This window comes from Sinohyriopsis cumingii, chromosome 2 (genome assembly GCF_028554795.1).
Source record: "Sinohyriopsis cumingii isolate HCF-2022 chromosome 2, ASM2855479v2, whole genome shotgun sequence".
NCBI lineage: Eukaryota > Metazoa > Mollusca > Bivalvia > Unionida > Unionidae > Sinohyriopsis > Sinohyriopsis cumingii.
Genome location: NC_142962.1, coordinates 109,052,454 through 109,072,545, shown reverse-complemented (window position 1 = coordinate 109,072,545; position 20,092 = coordinate 109,052,454). Strand labels below are relative to the sequence as shown.

At 34.3% G+C, this 20,092-nt stretch overlaps 1 protein-coding gene across 2 annotated transcripts in view; it reads right to left on the bottom strand.

The window, feature by feature from the left end:
- LOC149805595 (ubiquitin carboxyl-terminal hydrolase 34-like) overlaps positions 1 to 20,092 on the bottom strand; it is a 147,292-nt gene that overhangs the window by 60,992 nt on the left and 66,208 nt on the right. For both annotated transcript variants that reach the window (XM_089950231.1, XM_089950232.1), the window contains exons 27-41: positions 18,936 to 19,124; positions 18,543 to 18,671; positions 17,424 to 17,543; positions 16,288 to 16,383; positions 14,990 to 15,076; positions 14,099 to 14,269; positions 13,333 to 13,409; positions 12,790 to 12,833; positions 11,045 to 11,169; positions 10,602 to 10,760; positions 7,862 to 7,972; positions 6,026 to 6,202; positions 5,227 to 5,410; positions 2,383 to 2,546; positions 477 to 542 (exon numbers count right to left, since the gene is read on the bottom strand). In XM_089950231.1, the coding sequence (XP_089806357.1) occupies positions 477 to 542; positions 2,383 to 2,546; positions 5,227 to 5,410; positions 6,026 to 6,202; positions 7,862 to 7,972; positions 10,602 to 10,760; positions 11,045 to 11,169; positions 12,790 to 12,833; positions 13,333 to 13,409; positions 14,099 to 14,269; positions 14,990 to 15,076; positions 16,288 to 16,383; positions 17,424 to 17,543; positions 18,543 to 18,671; positions 18,936 to 19,124 (1,899 nt within the window). The remainder of the gene's footprint in view (positions 1 to 476; positions 543 to 2,382; positions 2,547 to 5,226; positions 5,411 to 6,025; positions 6,203 to 7,861; positions 7,973 to 10,601; positions 10,761 to 11,044; positions 11,170 to 12,789; positions 12,834 to 13,332; positions 13,410 to 14,098; positions 14,270 to 14,989; positions 15,077 to 16,287; positions 16,384 to 17,423; positions 17,544 to 18,542; positions 18,672 to 18,935; positions 19,125 to 20,092) is intronic.

Below are 20,092 nucleotides of genomic sequence, written 5' to 3'. Positions count from 1 at the left end.
CCCTGATGATCTTTGTAAAAGAAATACAAAGGAGTACTGCAAATGGCACACAATGCCCTGCTCACAAAAGGAGAGCACATGCACAGCCTTTGTCCAGAAACAAAATGCAAGGACCAAACTAAATTTTAGCAACAGTGAACTTGATCTCAAAGCTACCAACTCTGAAATCTAAAGGGTTCATTTTTAGGCAAAAAGAAACATATGTACTAAATATCCCTGAAATTAGTTATAGATAAGTTCAGTTCTTTTCAGAAATTAAATGCATGGGTGCAGTCCATTTTTAGCAAAAAGGACCTTTTATTTCAAGTTAACAATTCCCAAATCAACTGACCCAAAACAATGGACAATACATGCAGCAAACTCAACCTAAATCTGTTCACATGAATAAAAGTTATTCTCTGGAAATGAAATGCATATGCAAAAAATATATTTTTTACAACAGTGAAAAGAAAGTCTGAAAATTCCAGATTACAAACCTGCAGGTAGGCAAACATCTTCTGAAGTTCAACTAGTGTTCCTTCATGCTTAGTCTGGGCTGAATGCTGTAATAAAAAGATGACAAGAGTGCTTCAGCATCAAAGCTATTTATATATTGCAATCAAAATATCTCTTTCAACATGCCAGAGGTAAGTGTACATATATTATGGCAGTAAGTATAAAGATGTTTTTCAACTTTTTCACTTCATTCCATCAAACATGTGCGACATTTCTGCAAAATCAGAAAAAAATTTCAATCGCTTACAAAACTGGAATGTTATATTATAATTGGGACATTTCTTTCATCATGAAATATGAATGCCCTGCTATGGGGGGCTATTACAATACGACCAATCCACACAAAATGCTGCACAACCCTGCATCCAACCATGCTTCATAAACTGATGAAAACACAAAATATGACACGGCAATAAGATACAAATGAAAAATAGGATCACTTTGAAAGGGGCACCATTTTCATCAAGCATGACACTCCAAACAGTCAAATGAAAAGCACACCGTTTATGAAAGAAACCTACCACAAGATGCTGAAAATTTATTTACCAACTTTACTACACTGAGGTATATACCCAGTCAGTGACCTGACTGTTGAAAAAAAAAAGGGTGGTGGGGTGGTAGGAGAGAAATGCTTTGCAAAGGAAAAGACAGAATAAGATGAAGAAAACAAAACCTTATATTATTTTCTATCTGAAAATACATTGTCATAAATTGAAATTAGCTCTACTAAATATAAAATAATAAAGAAAATACTTTTCCAGTCAATAAACAAATGGATGTCTATATATTATGAACTGTAGTTTGAGCTCCTCCACAATGGATATGAAAAACACCAATAAGCAATATAGTGGTGTGAATCGCTTACAAAAGTATTTTTTCAACATGACCCTGGTCATTAGCAAAGAAAGAATACTGAAAACAGTTAGCTGCACCATCCTGATAATCCAAACCTAAGCCATCTTACACCAATATCAACCCTAGGCCATCAAACACCAATATCAAATCTAGGCCATCTTACAGCAATTTCAATCCTAGGCCATCTTACAGCAATATCAAACCTAGGCCATCTTACACCAATATCAACCCTAGGCCATCATACACCAATATCAAACCTAGGCCATCTTACACCAATATCAAACCTAGGCGACCACTCCGGTGACCCGGTGGTTAGAGCATCGGTATCAGATGCGGGAGGTCATGGGTTAGATCCTCGGCCGAGTCATAGCAAAGACTTACAGAAATGGTACTAACAGCTTCCTCGCTTGGTGCTCAGCATTATAATGTTAGTGTTAGGGCTGGTCGGCCTGGTGTCAGTATAATGTGGCTGGGGGGGACATCATGCTACATGTCTACGGCATGATGCCTCAGTGCTAGACATCACTGTAAATTGACACATCATATCGATATGACTGAAAAATTGTTAAAGCTACGAATCCAAATCACACAAACACACACTCAAACCTAGGCCATCTTACAGCAATATCAAACCTAGGCCATCTTGCAGCAATATCAAACCTAGGCCATCTTGCAGCAATATCAAACCTAGGCCATCTTACAGCAATATCAAACCTAGGCCATCTTACAGCAATATCAAACCAAGGCCATCTTACAGCAATGTCAAACCTAGGCCATCTTACAGCAATATCAAACTAAGGCCATCTTACAGCAATATCAAACCTAGGCCATCTTACAGCAATATCAAAGATTTAATAAGTATGTTGTGAAGGTTGTTGAAACTTGTTATACAATGTACTTAAAATACAGCAAAAAGTTGTTATACAATGGAACTAAACTACAATGTAAACTTGTTATACAACAGACCAAAAAACAGTACAAACTTGTTATACAATGGTCTTAAAATACATCATAAACTAGCTCTTAAATAACCTTGGCCTGAAGGACAGACTGTCTGGCCTGTGGAATCATGTACAAGTGCTGCATGCAGGTTGCCATGTAACATGTGGCTCCCAGATTGGTCAGACCCACATAGCCACATTTGGATCGTCCATCTTCATGTGGCCAGTAGTCCCATGGATAGGAAGCATGGCTATCTGCAGAGAGATAAGCATTAATAAGTTAACAAAGTAGTCTATCACAATCACATACACCTGAGGTTGTTTTGTTTCCCTTGCAAACATATGGTTACAAAATAAAAAAGGGATTTATTTTGCACAACAGATACTTATTTCAGAAGCATGTGTCATCAACAACAATGCTCAGTATAACATCAGATTACAGAATCATACCAAGAGTGCAGCACAGAGGGTTTGAAAATATGTGGACTGTTGTAGGATATTCTATCATAGGTAGTTGTGGGCAATCCCACAAACACTAATCTTACCTCAGAAAGGTAATCCATAATAATGAATTTATCCTTGATTCCAGTTTCGAAGTCATTATATAGCAACAGAATGACATAATTCTTATTTGTTTCTAAAAATATGGTAGCAGCAGCAGAACGCCATGCATGTATATGGGTCAGATGACACTGTAAAATTTGGTAAGGTGGAATGAGTGCACATGGAAAATGACTGTAGATCAGAACCATTCAAGTTGCAGGGATGTTGTGGTTTGTTGATATAATCAAACTTGATACTCTCTATTTTGCAATAGTAATCAGCATATATTATAATTCAAACAGAGTTTATTTTACCTATTCTATATATGCTGGCTTAACTGTTTGTTGGTGATCAAATGAAATAGTCTGCTCCAAACTTGGTTGTGGCAGGAAACTAGTTTGATTATACCATTAGCCAAAAAATTACAGCAATATCACAATGTTGCAAAGTGTATCCTCTATATACTCTAAACTCCATATACATGAATTTATTTCAGTAAAAATAATTATTAATCAAATCTAAATACATGTTTCTCAACAGAAAAGCTCAATGAGCAATGCAATGGTGAAAATGGGGCAAATCTTATCTTTTTCATGTTAGAACTAAAATAATGATTTGAAAGGAGGCATCTATTTCAAAAGATAAATATTTATTTCCAATGATTCATTTTTGCTGTAATTTAAAATATCTATACAGTTAGAAAACCAGTAGTTAATTACTGAAATTGATATATATTTCACACCATAATTTCTAAACAAAATATCTTACAAGCTAATTAATGGAGTGCCAAACTGGTTGCCAGAAGAATACATGAGTGCTCAGATGACCTACATTTCATGTGTAATTGACAAGTGCTAGAGATTTGAGATATTACATATCACTAAAGGCTTTGCAAGACTTTGCTTTGGACAATAATACATTGCTTGAAGTAAGTTTATGACTTTATGACTTAAAATTCTTATTCCGGAAAATCAGTTGTCATGAAATTTCAAGACTTTCTTTCAAACAATTGAACAAAAAACAAATACTCCAGGTTTTTCATTCAAAATTAAATTAAAATCATAGCAACTAACATCATTAAATATGTAACATTTATCAAAATATTATTTTTGTGTATATAAACATAGATCTGTAAATAAACAACACAAAAGTTTCCTTTTCCTTTGCTAAGATGGGTACCTGGAATGCCACATCATATGCTCACCCTGCATAGTAGTCCTTTATATTGGAACTAGTAGGACAAGGCTGACTCTCAAGATATTGACCAATGGGTACCAATGATCTGAATCATTGGTCAAGGTATGTGTTCTTTAACTAAACTTACTGTTCAGAAACCACTATTTTGCTTTTAGACAATTGTGACCTCTGATCTTTAGACCCCATAGTCTATAGGTTTCTCTTTAACATTAAGTGTAAGTTATCTACAACAGACTTCTTCCATACCTACGTGCATGCCTTCCACAAACCTTGGTCATGATATGTGCCTACAACTAAAGATAATAGGAAAAAACCATTTGTCCTTTCTTTCAGTCAGTGACCTTAACCTTTGACTGGTTGACCCCAACTTGTCCTTCTTCTTACCCAATGTGTTAAGTCATCCACAAACTTTGGTGATTGTAAATGTTCAAGGACTTAAATTTTTGTGCTGAAACCATTCCCCTTCTATCAGTGACCTAGACCTTTGACCTCAAAATTATGTTTTCTTCCTAATCCCACATACAAACCATCCGCAATATTGGGTCCAGGTCTGTGATGTACAGCCAAGCCCAAACTGAAAGGCTTCTTTTCAAGATATCCACAAAGTTAAGCAAATGTAGATGGCAAAGAAATGAAGTTATTATGCAAAAACAAAATTAGTAACTGACAGACATCATAATGTGATATGCTATACCTTATGGCTGACATGAAAAGATTAGAAAAGATTTCATAATCCACAGCTGACATAACACAGTGCTTGAAACTGGCCTAAATGTAAAATTGACATAAAGCAAATATTATTCTTTAAATCTTCTATTAAATTACTTAAAAAACTAAAGAATGACGCCTGTGTATGGTTTATATGTGTCAAAATCATTGAGACATTGGGGAAGATTCTGAAATTTAAAAATTTCTTCACAAAATCAGGGCAGTTCTTTTTATTTCAAACGGGTTGGAAGGTCAGAAGGCATTTTTCCACAAAGTATGGAATCAATAAAATTACTGAACTGGTCAACATTAAGTACTTAGTAGAGACCTCTACCTCTATCCACATTTATTTACGTCAAGAGTTAGTTCATATCCCAGCAATACCTCCATCCACACTCTTAATTCTGGAACTATCTTCATTAAATTCAACATACAAATATGGTGTAAAGGTATAGGAAACAGACTGAATTTCAAGACTAGTGCATACCCTTGGTGTGTTGATGAAGCATTCGGTTGTGGAGAATCATGTAGTTGTCCAGGTTGCCTTTACAAATCTCAACCAACAAATCATATGCTGCTGACCTGGATGTTTGACTCTTACACCTTGGCAAATAACGCTTTTCCGGAGAAGGCAGAGCAAACAGGCTTTGAAATATCTCCTCTATCAGTTCCTGTAAAATTATAAATGACAGTAAATGATTAAAAAATGATATCCTGAAACAACATTTTAATAGTTAATAGTTTGATGAAAGCTTAACTGTGTAGTAATATTTATATTTGACAATGTTTTTAACTTGTCAACAACATACAACTGAAACAGTACAGATTAAATCAGTCTGCTGATGAAGTCCTTAGCATGAAGACAAAAGGTTCAGGTTAGCTTTCTCTATTGTTTGTGTATGTAGTTGAAAAGTTAAAAACATTGTCACACATTTTGATAGAGTTAACATTATAAAATTTCCTGCCAGAGCTTAAAGGTTTCCTCCAGGATCTCTAGGTTAAACTGTCAAGTAACCTTTACTTTTTTCGACTGTAATAATAATATGAAAAATCTATCTACAATCTCCACGGCACAGAGTGTTGTCTACATCTTTTCATAGGTTTACCAAAATCCTTAAGTACATCCATTTAAAAACCAAATGCTTCAACGTGGATGACCAAAAACTCTATCAATCTAGCAATCACTCTATCCAAAAATCTGCCTGGTTGAGTATCTTTTATCAATCCTTTCTTGAACTGAAAAAGTAGAACAATGGAAATTTGTAAAAATGAAGAACATCATATACTTGTGCTTCCAGTGATGACTTGAATGGCGGATTATGCTTGATGACTGTAGTGCACAGGTTTATCACTCCAATGAGCCCTTCGTCTTCTTCATAACCATGCCTAGTTTCATAGAATGGGCGGTCAACAATTAAAACTGACAGCTTCTTGGCGAGGACATTTAAGTTCACTGGATTGTCCTGCAAAACAACATAAAGACATATGGTGAAACCTGCCTTAAGAAAAAATGCTTATCAAGAATAACTGACCATAAAGGCCCTTTTATATATGACCAATGAAAATCCTTTAATAATTTTCCTTCACAAAAGGGACATCTGTCAAGAGTTAACAGAGAATATTTGATTTTTGTCCATTTTTTGCTGCACATGAAGGACAATATACCTTGTAGAAGAATGACAGAGAATTCTCAAACATTTTCACTTATTTCTACCTATGCTCATAGTTTTAGACTTTCAATTGATTACTGAATTGTTGAAACTGCTCTTCTTTAGTAACACCCGAAAATGTTAGATAAAAACGTGTGCACGTGAGTGCGTGCATGCGAGTGTGTGTGTGAGATTCAGATTTTAAACATAGCTTTAAAAAATAACCAGTCTTTTAGTGAAAACCCCATTATGATATGACAATTCATTTATGAGAAATAATGTTAACAAGATTTCCAACCTAGCCACTGTGGCAGCCATATTAGACCCCAGATAAGCACCATTTTTATGTAGGACCAAGTAGACACGATAAGAAATCTTGGTGACAAATTTTTGTTATGGAGGAGTAAACAGCTGCTTGGATGTCAGACCATTTCATTTAGTAAAAAGCTGACATCATAAGAAATCTTTTAGCAAAAACTTCATTATAATCAAACAGCCATTCAGGAGGAGTAGCAATAACAAGATTTTCAAGATGACCACTGTGGTCACAATACTGGGACAGATCAGTACCATGTTCAATTAAAACCAACTGAACATGCATTTGAGAGAGAAAAGGCTTTCTAATTTACCTGATGTTCATCACTTTCTAAGAAAAAATATCTTTTTTGCACTTTGTAAACCCTAGCTTCTTAATGAAAATACAATAACAACAGATGTCTATGTTGTGCTTGTATGAATTGGATTTTTTAAATTTAACTTCAAGAATCTGTCAGTCATATCGCTATGATGTCTGCATTGTGGCAATTTATAGTAATATCTAGCACTGTGGCATCATGCCATGACATGTAGCATCATGTCCCAACCAAACACATTATCCTGACACCAGGTCGACAAGTCCTAACAGTAATCTCTTAATGCTGAGCACTAAGTGAGGCAGCTGCATCTACCATTTGGTCTTTGGTATGACTTGACTGGGGTTCAAACCTGTGACCTCCTACACCCAAGGCAGATGCTATAACCACCTAATTCACCAGAGCGGTCTGTTTATGTTGTAAAATTGTGGTCCATTTTGGTTGAACACAATTTGATGTGGACTGTCCAACTTCTACAATTCCAAACTTAGTCTCCAACTGCATTCTCTTCACAACCAATTCAAAATCAAAAATCAAACATGACAAAAACATTCCTAAGATCCACAATTCAAAACTAATGGCTTCCAACTGCACTCTCTTCAAAACCAATTCAAATCCAAAAATCAAACATAAGAAAAACATTCCAAATATATACAATTCCAAACAAATAGCATATATCTGCACTCTCTTCACAACCAATTCAAATCCAAAAATCAAACATAACAAAAACAATCCTAAAATCTACAATATTCTACAATGCAACAGTCTTCATAACCTTACTGTAATAAAATATGACACTTCTTCAAAATTAAACTGTAATAAAATCACTGAAACTTCTTACTGAGTCAGGACTTGCATCTTCTTTTGATATGCTATCCACAAATCTGCAAAGAAGCCAAAAGTAATCCCTACAGCCTGGGCCAAAGGGTTCTTTTTCCTTTGGCTGATCCACCTAAAAAGAAAAAGAAAAATACCCAATTACTTAAAAATACCAAAAAATACAGAAATACATATACTGGAAACACTCAAAAATTCAAGTAATTGTGTAATTTTAAACAATCAAATGGCAGTTGATACACATAATAAGAACAGAACTCATTATGAAACCTTGTGGCTGGAATTTCCTGTCAAAACAATTCATCACAAAATTGTTGCATCTAAAAATGTAAAACAGCTAAGTTCATAAAGTCTGTTTTCCACTGTATTACTAATTACCAGAATGCATAAAGTGCCATGTTTAAGAATGTGTTCCACTGTCAGAGAACACTGGCACTGTATGTATTCTGATCGAGGTTCATCCATAGGGTGCGGCAAGAGCAACTCTGTCTTTGCTTCCATCTTACGAATCATCAGGGAAGTATGGCTATGATAAGAGGCTCTGGTTTTACTGAATTTAATCTAAAAAAGGAGAGGATCTGTTGAGAACATTTTTAATTCAATGGTTAAATATTATTTTGGGAGGTTTTCCTAACAGTCATGGTTATTTGGGAATACTGAATTAAGTAATACTTCCGAAACTGATTTTTGCTGTTTTCAAGTCTCAATGAAATCATATGGAAAAAAGGTATAATGAAATTTGGTTTCTGAACCTCTAAGGTTCATCATACATCATATGCAGTGTTAGATGGATGGGAAGATAGTTTGGTAGCACACCAAAGAACCAATTTTGTTTCAAAATGAAGTTCATTTGCCTTAATACAGAAGCTTTTAAAAGGGGGATGTTCTAAATGCAATCAGACATGGTCCAAGTCCCTGAGTGTGTATCAGATCAAGAATTTACGAGTTGATCTGTACAAACCGAGTCATTTTCAAGTATCAATCTTAATAATCACCTGTATAACCAGAGGAAGCCCTTCTGATCTGCACCTCAATCTGGCAATGACTTTGTCCCTGAAGTATCTAATATGTGGATGGGAAGTTAGTTTATGGTCAAAAATAAACCTTAAAACTTGGGTTTCCTCCACAGTAGGAACAAAACAACCATCAAGAGCTTTGTATCACCCTAATCCAAGATATGCATAGTTAGATTTTAATTTAAAAATTTAAACCCTTTTTCTTCAGTTCATCGATGAATCATGTATGCTTATCTGTACCTCTCCCTCTATAACTCGCACCCTGACAACTCATGAATCTGCTTACAATGTGGGGCCAGGCATGGATCCAATTTTCTTCTTCTAGCAAATATAAGAATTGGCCCCAATTTGTTGAATGTGAAGATAATCTAGTGAATTAAACTTTAATATACAGCTCACTTTATCATGAACAACAGTGGCTAGTGCCAAAAAATCTGATTCAACATCATAAAAGATGCAACTTTTAAAAAGAAATCATATAGTTTATGAAGTTTTCAATAAAATAGAAATTTTCAGTACACTGTAAACAACAATATTCAGTATCAGGCTCCATGAAAATGTCAGTAATTTCTACCTGTATCAGCACTTTAAGAAATAAAAACCAATTAAATAAGCTGTATTAAGTGAAATTTTTGTTAAAGTTCTATTTTTTAATTCAGTTTCAGTGCAATCATCATAAATGCTGAAAAGTGTCAATCAAGCGTCACAGCTATATCGTTAATTACATCTTTTATATCAAATCAAATAAAGGGAACAGAATAATTTTTTTTAAAAAGTTTAAAAGCATGAAATTCTTGTCCACATAAGACCTATTAAATAGTTGAACAATGTTATAAATATTCTCATGTAGGTAGTATAATTAAAGTATCTAACATTAAAATTAGTTGTGTATCCTCATAATTCATATGTGTTCACCAATAGCAAGTGAAAAAAAGTAAAAGGAGTACATAAAAAGCTTTGTTTCACAGATACAGTTCATTATGGAGAAGAATGTTCCAAAGTTTGTACTGATCTTAAAAATCCTGAGTAGGCACTCAGAGGATGAGCAAATATTTCATTTTAACTTTCAATGAAATTGCAGCATGAATATTTTAATAATAGAACAAAACATTTTTATGCAGTGCAGAACAAGTTTGTTATTTAACAGGAGCTCACAAATCCCACTTATGCAGCAAGAGTAAATAATTGTAAACAATTATTCATAAAGCCTGGAAAAGTAGGTCATGGTGACTAATTTCTTGTATATCACATCTTAATCCCAAAATGGGTGGGGTGGGGTCCAAGTGGTCAAAAGTGCTAGCCTTTATCGATCACTGCCACCTAACCTGTCCACATGGGTTAAAGTCTTTTGCTTGGCCAATGTGGGTATGTGAGAAGTTTGCCAGTAACTTCCTGTGGGTCATGGTTCTTACTGTGGGTTTTCCAGGATTCTTCCTCTACCATTTATACTGGCTGCTGTGTAAAGCCTATTATGCACTGAAAAATGGCATTAAAGCCCAAATAACAACAACAATCCCAAGATACACTAACATAACAAAGTTGGTGGTAGTGTAAACAAAGATATTAGAACATGGACATGATTTAAACAATGTTACAAAAATAAAAAAGGAAACCCCAAAAAAACTGAAAGTAGGTTGGAGCAATCCTCTTGGTGTGCACAGTTTCTTTAAAATATACATAATTTCTGTCTTCCAAATGGAAATTTTAACTGTAATCAGAGGTACTTACATCAATATTTTTCTGGGGTTTGATTTGCAGGGCATCTTCCAAGAAGGTAAGCAGCCGTGACAATATTGGTAGGAGAAAGGGGTACCCAGTTTTACCTTCCACTGTCTTCCCCAAACAAAGATGGTACAAACCAGCACAAGCTTCCTTTCGAACATGGGGCTAGGAAAAAGTCAAAATGAACACACTAGAATTTTTGCCAATTAAGCCATTAAGACATTTCATAAACCCTCTGTATCTGATATTATAGCATCATGATATTTGAACATTCAAATGTCTCTAAGCCATTTCACTACAGTTTGTGGTCTATTGCTTTATTTCATGTGATAATAAACATTGAAAATTATATAAATATTCAATCATCTGTTCACATAGACTTACAAAATGCAAAATATTCAATTTGTTTTGTAAATTATATAAGAAACAGCACTCTTCCATCTTCCTACCTCTGGTGCCTCCAGTGTCAGTCTCTTGAGCCAGCTGTCAAAATTTGGTGAGGAACAAAGACTCTCACGCACCTCATCACATGACAGCGCCCAGGATACCAGGAAAGAAAGGACATAGTGTACCACTGTGAAAAACAGGAAAAGAGCAAATATGTACAGAGATTTGTTTAAAGGTAAAAAATGTATTCCTCTAAAGTATTCAGTGGTGAATATAATCAAATGGTCCTTCATGTGGTGATGAAACAAGAGTCCTTCAAATGCAATGATACTCCACTGGCTAAAAATAAATCTCAGGAATTCAAGACAAGACCATTTCTTTCTTTAAACAGATAGAGTTGAAACAATCTCTGATCCTCTTCAGCAATAAAAAGATTTTCAAATTAGCTGCATACATGCCAACCCCTGGCAAGGACAAAGTGTAATCCAAGTGGACAAAAAGAGTAATCCCAGCAGAAAAAGAGTAATCCACATATAACATAACATAATAAAATTCAAAATTCAATGAGCATCTGTACAAAATGATTTATTTACCCCTCTGGTCTTTTAACATCAATTACTGCTTTGAATTTTCATATAAAGCACTTTGAGCTTTAAAATGCAAGTTTCTCATATTGCATTTCAAAACCCTTTGTACCAGCTGAGACTATGAATGTTTTCACACCAGTAGAGCACTAAGTGCTGGGTTACATAGCCATGGATCTGAATTCAGTTTTATTTTTGTTAATAATACTGAACAATCTCTCACAGTCAGCATTAGAATGGTAAAGAACCAATATTCCTTTCATAACCTGACAAAGAAGAGGAAATATATATCTTCCAGTTACTGGGTCTTTTAGCTGGGAAATAAAGTGCCACTGCACATCAACTCTGTCTGCATTAAGTACATTGTCAGGTAGAATGCCAACTTGATACTTCAGGAGTTCTTGTAATATATCGGCAGCCTGTCCTGCGGCAGGGTGCATCATATGACAAGGACAATCTGATATGTACACTGATGGAGACATTTATCAAAATATAGAATGCAACTCCTTTATGAATTCCAGTCATCACTGATGTATCATCTGCTGAAAACCCCATCCAGTTCTGCCAACTTATTCAATGCATTATTTAGCAAATAAAAAATGTTTTCTCAAGTGGAATCTACTGTTAATTCTGGTAATGAAAAAAGAAAACTCTGAGTTTGCTCTTTTCATTGTCAAAGTCTCTTATACTAACTGGCTACAACTTTTTGTCAGAATAATCACTGCTCCTGTCTGTTGCAATACTAAATGGTTCAATTTTCATGGCTTCTGCAGTTTTATGTGAATTATCTTCTGCTAATCGTCTAACAATATTAGATGATTCTGTTCTGGCACATGCTTATTTTCTGTAATATTGGAATCAGGAAACATCCATTTGAATATAGTTAGTATGGCAAACAGAAAATGTTATAACATGGTATAGTTAGCAGGGCAAATAGAAAATATTATAACATTGTATAGTTAGTAGGGCAACTATTTACCAACAAAAATTTCCTCCACACAAAGTACCATACTTAATCCATTGCTTTTTAGGATTGTCCAAAAGATAATTAAAACATTAACACATCTGATTAAAAATTGATTTCTTTCTTTCTCTATTTTAAAAGAGATGAAACAATAAAATTAACACTGCCTATAGTGAAAACATCCATTCTATACAAAAGGTTGAACAAAAACAAAAGTTAAACTTCAAGTCCCATTGTACATGTACTTTATGCTTCTTACCTTCAGATCGACCCCAAGACCCAGCATGCATCTGATTCGAATCTCTGAAATAAAGGCAAAGATAACTGACAAAAGAACACTGGGAGTATCCTAGAGAAGGATATACCATTTTTTTTTTCTGAACATGAAGAGGCAAAATTGTTTGTAACAAATCAGATTTCATACCCTTCTGGTAATTCACCAATATATAGCTAAATTGATCTGCAGGAACATTGCTAACATTATGACTTCATATTCAAAACTTCTGGTAGTTCAGTTGATAGGGTGTGAGACTTGTAATCCGTGTTATTGGTTCAATATCCGCCAGGTCTGTGTTTCCTTGGACAAGGCTTCCATCTCCTTTGCATGATACAGCCAATACAGAGTTAGATGTGCTGTTAACACTAACCAACAAATATATAAACAAAAACAACAATTGCATTTGCATATAATATTAACCTGTCCCATAATTTAAAAAAAATATTCAAATATAATTTGGGAGCTTAAAAAGATAACTTAGTTAACTATGACACAAAATGTAATACTGAGATGATAGCCACATACCCTGGTAAAGCTGCATCATATAAAATGTTCATTAAGATCTGTAACACAGAATCCACTTTCAGCATGGACAGAATGGTCTGAAACATAGACATTGCGCATTTTCTATAAGGTTCAAACACTCATAGCAAATACACTTTTACAAAATGAATGTTTTTCTTTTCTTTAAGTTGATCTGCATAATAGTTCATAAATTACTTTGGAAGACATGGGTACAGAAAGATAGAGGTTTTCTATGTTGAATGCTACTGTAGTAGAAAAGAGACAAGAATCAAACAAATATGAGAAACTAAACTTTTCAATGTTACATTCTACAATGTTATCTTTCAATGCTACCTTAATCAATGCAGTATCCCTCAATCTGGTTTATTGTTTATAAAAGAATAACTTTCTGAAAACATATCACATAGCTATTACATTTTGTTTACATGTTACAATACCTGTATTTGACATAACTTCTTCAAATTTACTTAGTCAAAAGGTTCTGTGGATAAGCCATTGAATTGGTATGCCACCTACTTATTCAACTCTCACTCATGGCATGAAATTTTGCTTAAAATATTCTTTTTGCTTCATGGTCATTCTTTCAATATATTTTATTTTAAAATTTTCTTTAAAAATTTTTGAGTTTGAAAAACTTTAAACTGACTACTGGTCAGTCAATAATAAAAAACCTGGCTAACATTTTCAGACTAAGAATTTCTCTTTACAAGCACAGTTCATATCAAAATCAAACTCTAAACTTTTGCAAAAACTAAAATGTAACTACCTGGTTAAGCCTTGGAATAAGAATCTTGTCATGTCCTTTCTGTTTCTTTTGCTTCTTCCTTGGGCTTTCAAATGTTTCAAAAACATCATCATGGACACAATCAGAGTCTGACTGATCCACAGAGAACTGGCTTATCAATCGCAACAGACAGGCAAGACACTCCTGTTCCCACTGAAAATATACAGACTGAAAAGTTATTGTCTTCCAATCAGAAAGTATCTTTTTAATCACAATGAGCTTCAATTTTCTGTAATTTCATCGGAAGGCATATGACCTTGATCCTGACCTCAGGGCAATTCATCATGGGAGGCATGTGACCTTGATCTTCATCATGAAGGTCATCCTGTAAACACAATTTTTAAGTTTAGGCCTACCCAACATAAGGACTCTTCATCTACTATTTTTGTTTCCAGTGTTTAATGACAATAATGATGCTCACAGCAGGGACAACCATTCAAAATGTTCCAACAGCAGTTCATAGTGAGTGGATAGTGAGCCATCGTTTTTACATACATGTTGCAAAAATTCTTACTAATAATTAACTTTGAAGATGAAGATGACACTCAGTGATAAATTATAATTTCAATATTCATTAAAAACCTAAAACAGTGTGTGATTATCTTCTGGCTCATGTAAAGATGCATTGAGATGAAGACTTTCCTCTAACAGAACATCTTTCAAAGCTACTTTTGATGTGAGTGAAACCACTGTTGCATACTTCTCATGAATATCAACTTAACTATTAGCCAGTTGAGATTCCCTTGCTTTGGTTGGGATTGGTGTTTAAAGATAAAGAAATACTTCTGAAGTCACATCATACAATAGCAATTAGAGTCAAGTGCCTTGCCAAAGATGATAGACAATCAGACTGTATAATAATAAAACACTAACCTGACTCCAGGGCTCTGTCTCCTTCATCTGAAGACCGCCACAAATGAAGATATTGAACATGTGGCTCAAGCCACCTTTGGTCACAAACTGAAGAAAAAAAGGAAGAGCCCTATGTATGTCTGATATTGCTCACCCGTATTACATAGCTGCTGACCATTCAAATCACTAAGAAAGCTTCTACAGAACTGAAAGAATCCAACCTATGTACAAACTTTTAATGAAACTTGTTATCATGTCAAGTATATATATTTTACCATGGCCTAATAAAACTTATTTCCAAACATACCGGTACAATAAATATGCATAGTCTCTTGTTCACAACTCGAGTCATCAGAAACCTTTAAAAGTTTAGTTCACAAAGCCATAATCTCTGGTCACATGAAATTCAAACATTTTAAATTAAAATTTAGTTTTATTTTTCATTCTTTCTTTGAGGCCATGAAATTGGATGGAAGCTGAGATGGATGGAATACTTCTTCCAACTGCATGTTACTGACATTTGTCTTGTGAAAAGTAATTATTTATATAATTACATGCAAATACTGGTAATCTTTGAGCAAGCGTAACAATGTCTGACCAGACAAAAATCATAACATTTTCACATTCTCTATCTCTTAACTTCTACATCTAAACCAATATATATACTTCCATACACAAAAAATATTTTTGGAAGGCACATATGGAAATTATAGCTTGTTTTCCTTTAAATGAGGGTCAAAGAAAAATTAGCTTACTGCAGACCTGAAAAGTAGGTTGGACCACTGTATGATTGAATCACCTTATACCGAGTATATACAGTACCCACTCAACAAGAAAATTATATTTATTTACAACACTGATTCCTGAACTATCTACAAAGGTTTGATTTTGCCACTCACTAAGTTTGTCTGACTTTGCAGCTCAATGAGGTATCAAGCTAGTCTAATTAAGGTAATAATCAAAAAGTCGTTATAACATGATTCTGCATGTAATACTGTACTGCTATGGACACTATGACCAAGTTTTAACCACTGTGCTTAAATTGGTTGATCAAATGTAAGAGAATATGAGTCAAACAAAACAAAATAACTTAGTATTATATCTTAATTTCTACTTGTAAATATTCATTTTTGTCAAAATTTGAGCATTCCCTCTATGCTGTATACATAATTCTTGATTAATCATGGTTGAGTTTAAAACTTTGTTCACACAACACTGCAGATTTGGTGAATAATATGGTCAGCATTTATGAACACCAACTACAGCTTTATAATTAAAGAGAATAACATCTGTTGAGTGTGAGTACAAAGTGGCCTTACTCTCTTGCTCCACAACTGTTCTGGAGACTCCAGACCTTCTAAAGATAGTTCTGAGTCAGTACTTGTCAAATGAGAGTCTCCTCCACCCAATCTCATCTGAAACCATGGAAACGTTTTCTTTAAAACATGCGACTTGTACAAGTATCATAAATGAGGAAAAAGATGCAATTAATGCTACAGGGCAATGAGGCTGTTTGAGATAACTGATCATGGAACTTGTCTGAAAATTAAAGAATTATTCTAAATGCATGCAAGATGGAGAACTACCTTGCATTTTTTAAACTTTTGTAATTAAACACACTCAAGAATTATCACTCTTGCTGTCTGTCCCATTTAACTTAGCAGAATTTCCAAATGGCCTTTGAAATCATTCTATTTCAAGATTTGATTTTGCATGCCTTAAATAAAATCCAAACAATGTATATATGTATGCAGAAGGGTTTAATGGAATGCTTAAAAATAATGTTCCAAAAAATGACAAATACAGTCTTGTAAAAACAAATGAAAAACTCTATACAGATTATGCTTTCTATGTACACTCAAGAATGAAGTACCTGATGATAAAATAATCACAAGATGTTAATATTCTGTAAAATAAAAGACATAATTAAAAAATGTAAAATTCCTAAAACAAATGGTAACATTTGTTGTATCAACCACATTTTCTAGACAAGTTATAGATTTTCTCTGAAGCTAATTAGTCAATATATAGTCTTAACTGAATTTATATCAAAAGAATTTCTCTCTCACAGTCTACAAAAATGTGTTCAAAATAACATTCTATTTCTGCAACACATAACAGAAGCACATGTAACCAAACCCTGGCAATATAGAATGAGAAAATTCTAAACCAAGTGGTGTGACAGCTTGAGTCAAAACAATTTTGTGTGAAAAGAATTAATTTTTTCAATTGTAAACATACAAAGTATTCTTCTGAATATCTCCAAAATAAAACTGAAGACAATTATTTTCATTCTTGTCCTTTAATGAAGTACCAGCTTTGGTTAATATCAGTAAAACAGCATCAAGGCAAATAAATACTCGGATATAATCCACTAAATAGTCTCACTGAATCCATTAAATAATCTTATACAATCCACAAAAATTTTGATAAATAAATTAAAAAAACAACTTACAAATGACTTCTTCCTATGGCGTTGAGATCTGCAGAGACCCTCCACAATCTGCAGTGAGTACATCAATCTGTGTGGACTCTGTGCATTTAGAAGTTCGTTCCAGTTAGGACTATCAGAGTCCTTCAAAAGATAAATTATCAACTTCACTAAAAGGACACCATTCTTAGATACTCATAACAAAGACTGATACCTTTTAATAAATAGCTCTCAAAGGAAATCATTTTTTCTAAATAACTGAATTTAAATTTTATTTGCAAGTGTATTGTAAGTCAATACTAAAAACAAGTTACAACCTATACTTTGTACTCTAATGGTTCAGACATTGATATAGTATGATCTTTGAAAAATAGAAACAAGGTGATGTTAGAAGAAGAAAAAAAAATACAACGACCGTGCATGGTCAACTACTAAGCTTTACTCATGTTGGGAACCTAGATTCATCTTGGAACATGAGAGTTGCAAAATTTTTGCTTTACTAATGCCCTATCAAAGACTGATATGAAACATTTTATAGTTAAACAGAACATAGCATCTAATACTTACTTTTATACTAAACTGAAATACTAATCAGAATTAATGCCCAAACTAACATAAAGACTAAGAGTCTATGTTTGTGTCTGTGTGTGTTTGGGATTTTTAACATAGCTTTAACAATCTTTCAGTCATATCGCTACATTGTCTGCAGTGAGACAGCTTAATAGTGATATCTAACACTGGGGCATCATGCTGCATACATGTAACATCATGTCCCACCCAGTCATATTATAGTGACACCAGGCTAACCAGTTCTAATACTAACCTCTTAATGCTGAGCACCAAGTGAGGCAGCCGCAAGTATAATTTTCATATGTCTTTGGTATGACTTGGCCGGGGTTCGAACCCACGACCTACTGTATCCGAGGCAGAGGCTCTAACCATTAGGCCACCCGAATGGTCAATAAGGGTCAAACAAAAGAACCTAACCACACATGATTAGCACTCAGTGATGTCAAAAACTGGAAAAAACAGTATGACTTTCATAATGACTACAGCATGAGATATAGCACATAATTATATCCATCTTATTAAGGACAAGCTTTTAAGACGTCATAGTTTCCTTTTAAGACATGGTAAACCTACCTTGTCTGAGGTTACACTGCGGAAACCCTGCAACATCGTGATATTGGTTGGTAGAAGCATCAGTAGTTCCCACACTTTTCTGGACAGGACACGAGCTTTGGTCAAAAGATCCCACTTCTCTCTGCCTTCCTGCAAATAAAACCAAAATAGGCAGGACATAGAAAGTGGTTTGATGTATACGAAATTCTAACCACATCTGAATTGCAAAGGTGAGACTAGAGGTATTTAATACAGCAGTTGTCCAGTTTTGTATTAGTTAAGGAAAATACACCGCAACACAAACCACAAATACTGCATGACAACTGTGTGTACCTTATATACCTTAGTTATAAGCTAAAGAAAAGAAAAGAGTATTAAAAAAATGGAGTGAGAAACAAATAGACCAATACTTACAATTTTGTCTGGAACAACATTCAACTTGCTCAATTTCTCCAACATGTTCATAAGCTGTCCAAAATATGGTTCTTGAATTAAAAGCATCATGGGTAAACGCTCTGTTGTGGGTGCTGGGAGGCAGGATGAAGGCAGGGTTCCATCCATCTTCCGTGGAGGTCGACTTGCTCCGACTGACACAAATACCAACTGCATAGGAAATCATACCTTATTTAATTAATAGGACCCAAAGTCACAATAGTGTCTAAGCAGCACAAAAGAATTTGTCCTGTAAAGATGCACCACTGAAATCCTGTCAAAACTAAGATTGTCATGATCTAAATTTTATACTAACAAAGTCTATTTTCAAACCCGAGCACAAATTCAGACTCTGGACTACATACATTTTATGACAAAAGGTTAATGTCTCAAACTGAAAGAAGCATTTCTGTTTAAATTACATCAAAAGATATTCAGATTTACTTATCTCTGTTTCAATCAAATAAAACTTTTGTACCTTTATTTCTTTAAACTCGATTTGCAAGTACAAATTTTGCTTGTTCATGAACATGTTTCACAACATCTTAAAACATGACAACAGCAAATTTCTTTAACCTTTGAACTTTCACTTATCACACTGGACATGCACTGTAAGAACACTGGCTTTGCGTCCATGGACAGCTAATCAGATTAACTCAATCACATGTTCACTGGCAATGACATGAAGAATGAATTTGATCACATAATACATAATGCTATTAACATCTATTTAGAGAAGTACCTTGCAATGGTGACAATGAAACACATTACAAAACCACCTGCATAATCACAAAAAGAAACCTTTTCCCCCATGTTTCCCAGCTTGCTTGAAGATGAAACAATCAATTAATGCAAAATTCTTTGTTCTTCATAATATCGTGTTTCATTCCAAAATTAGAATTATTTCAGTGACAAATACTGTATAAAAAAATGTATGAGAGAGAGCATGGGTGCACACATTATTGAATTAATAACAGCCCAGCACAGTCATCCAAAAAATTCTGTCACTGTATCCCAATTAATGAAAAATTAAATGCATTCATACTAAGGACTGTTCCATTTAAACATATATGTGCCAGGGTATTCGGATTACTCAGACTTCATATAAAAATGATACAAGATTCCAAACTGCATCTATA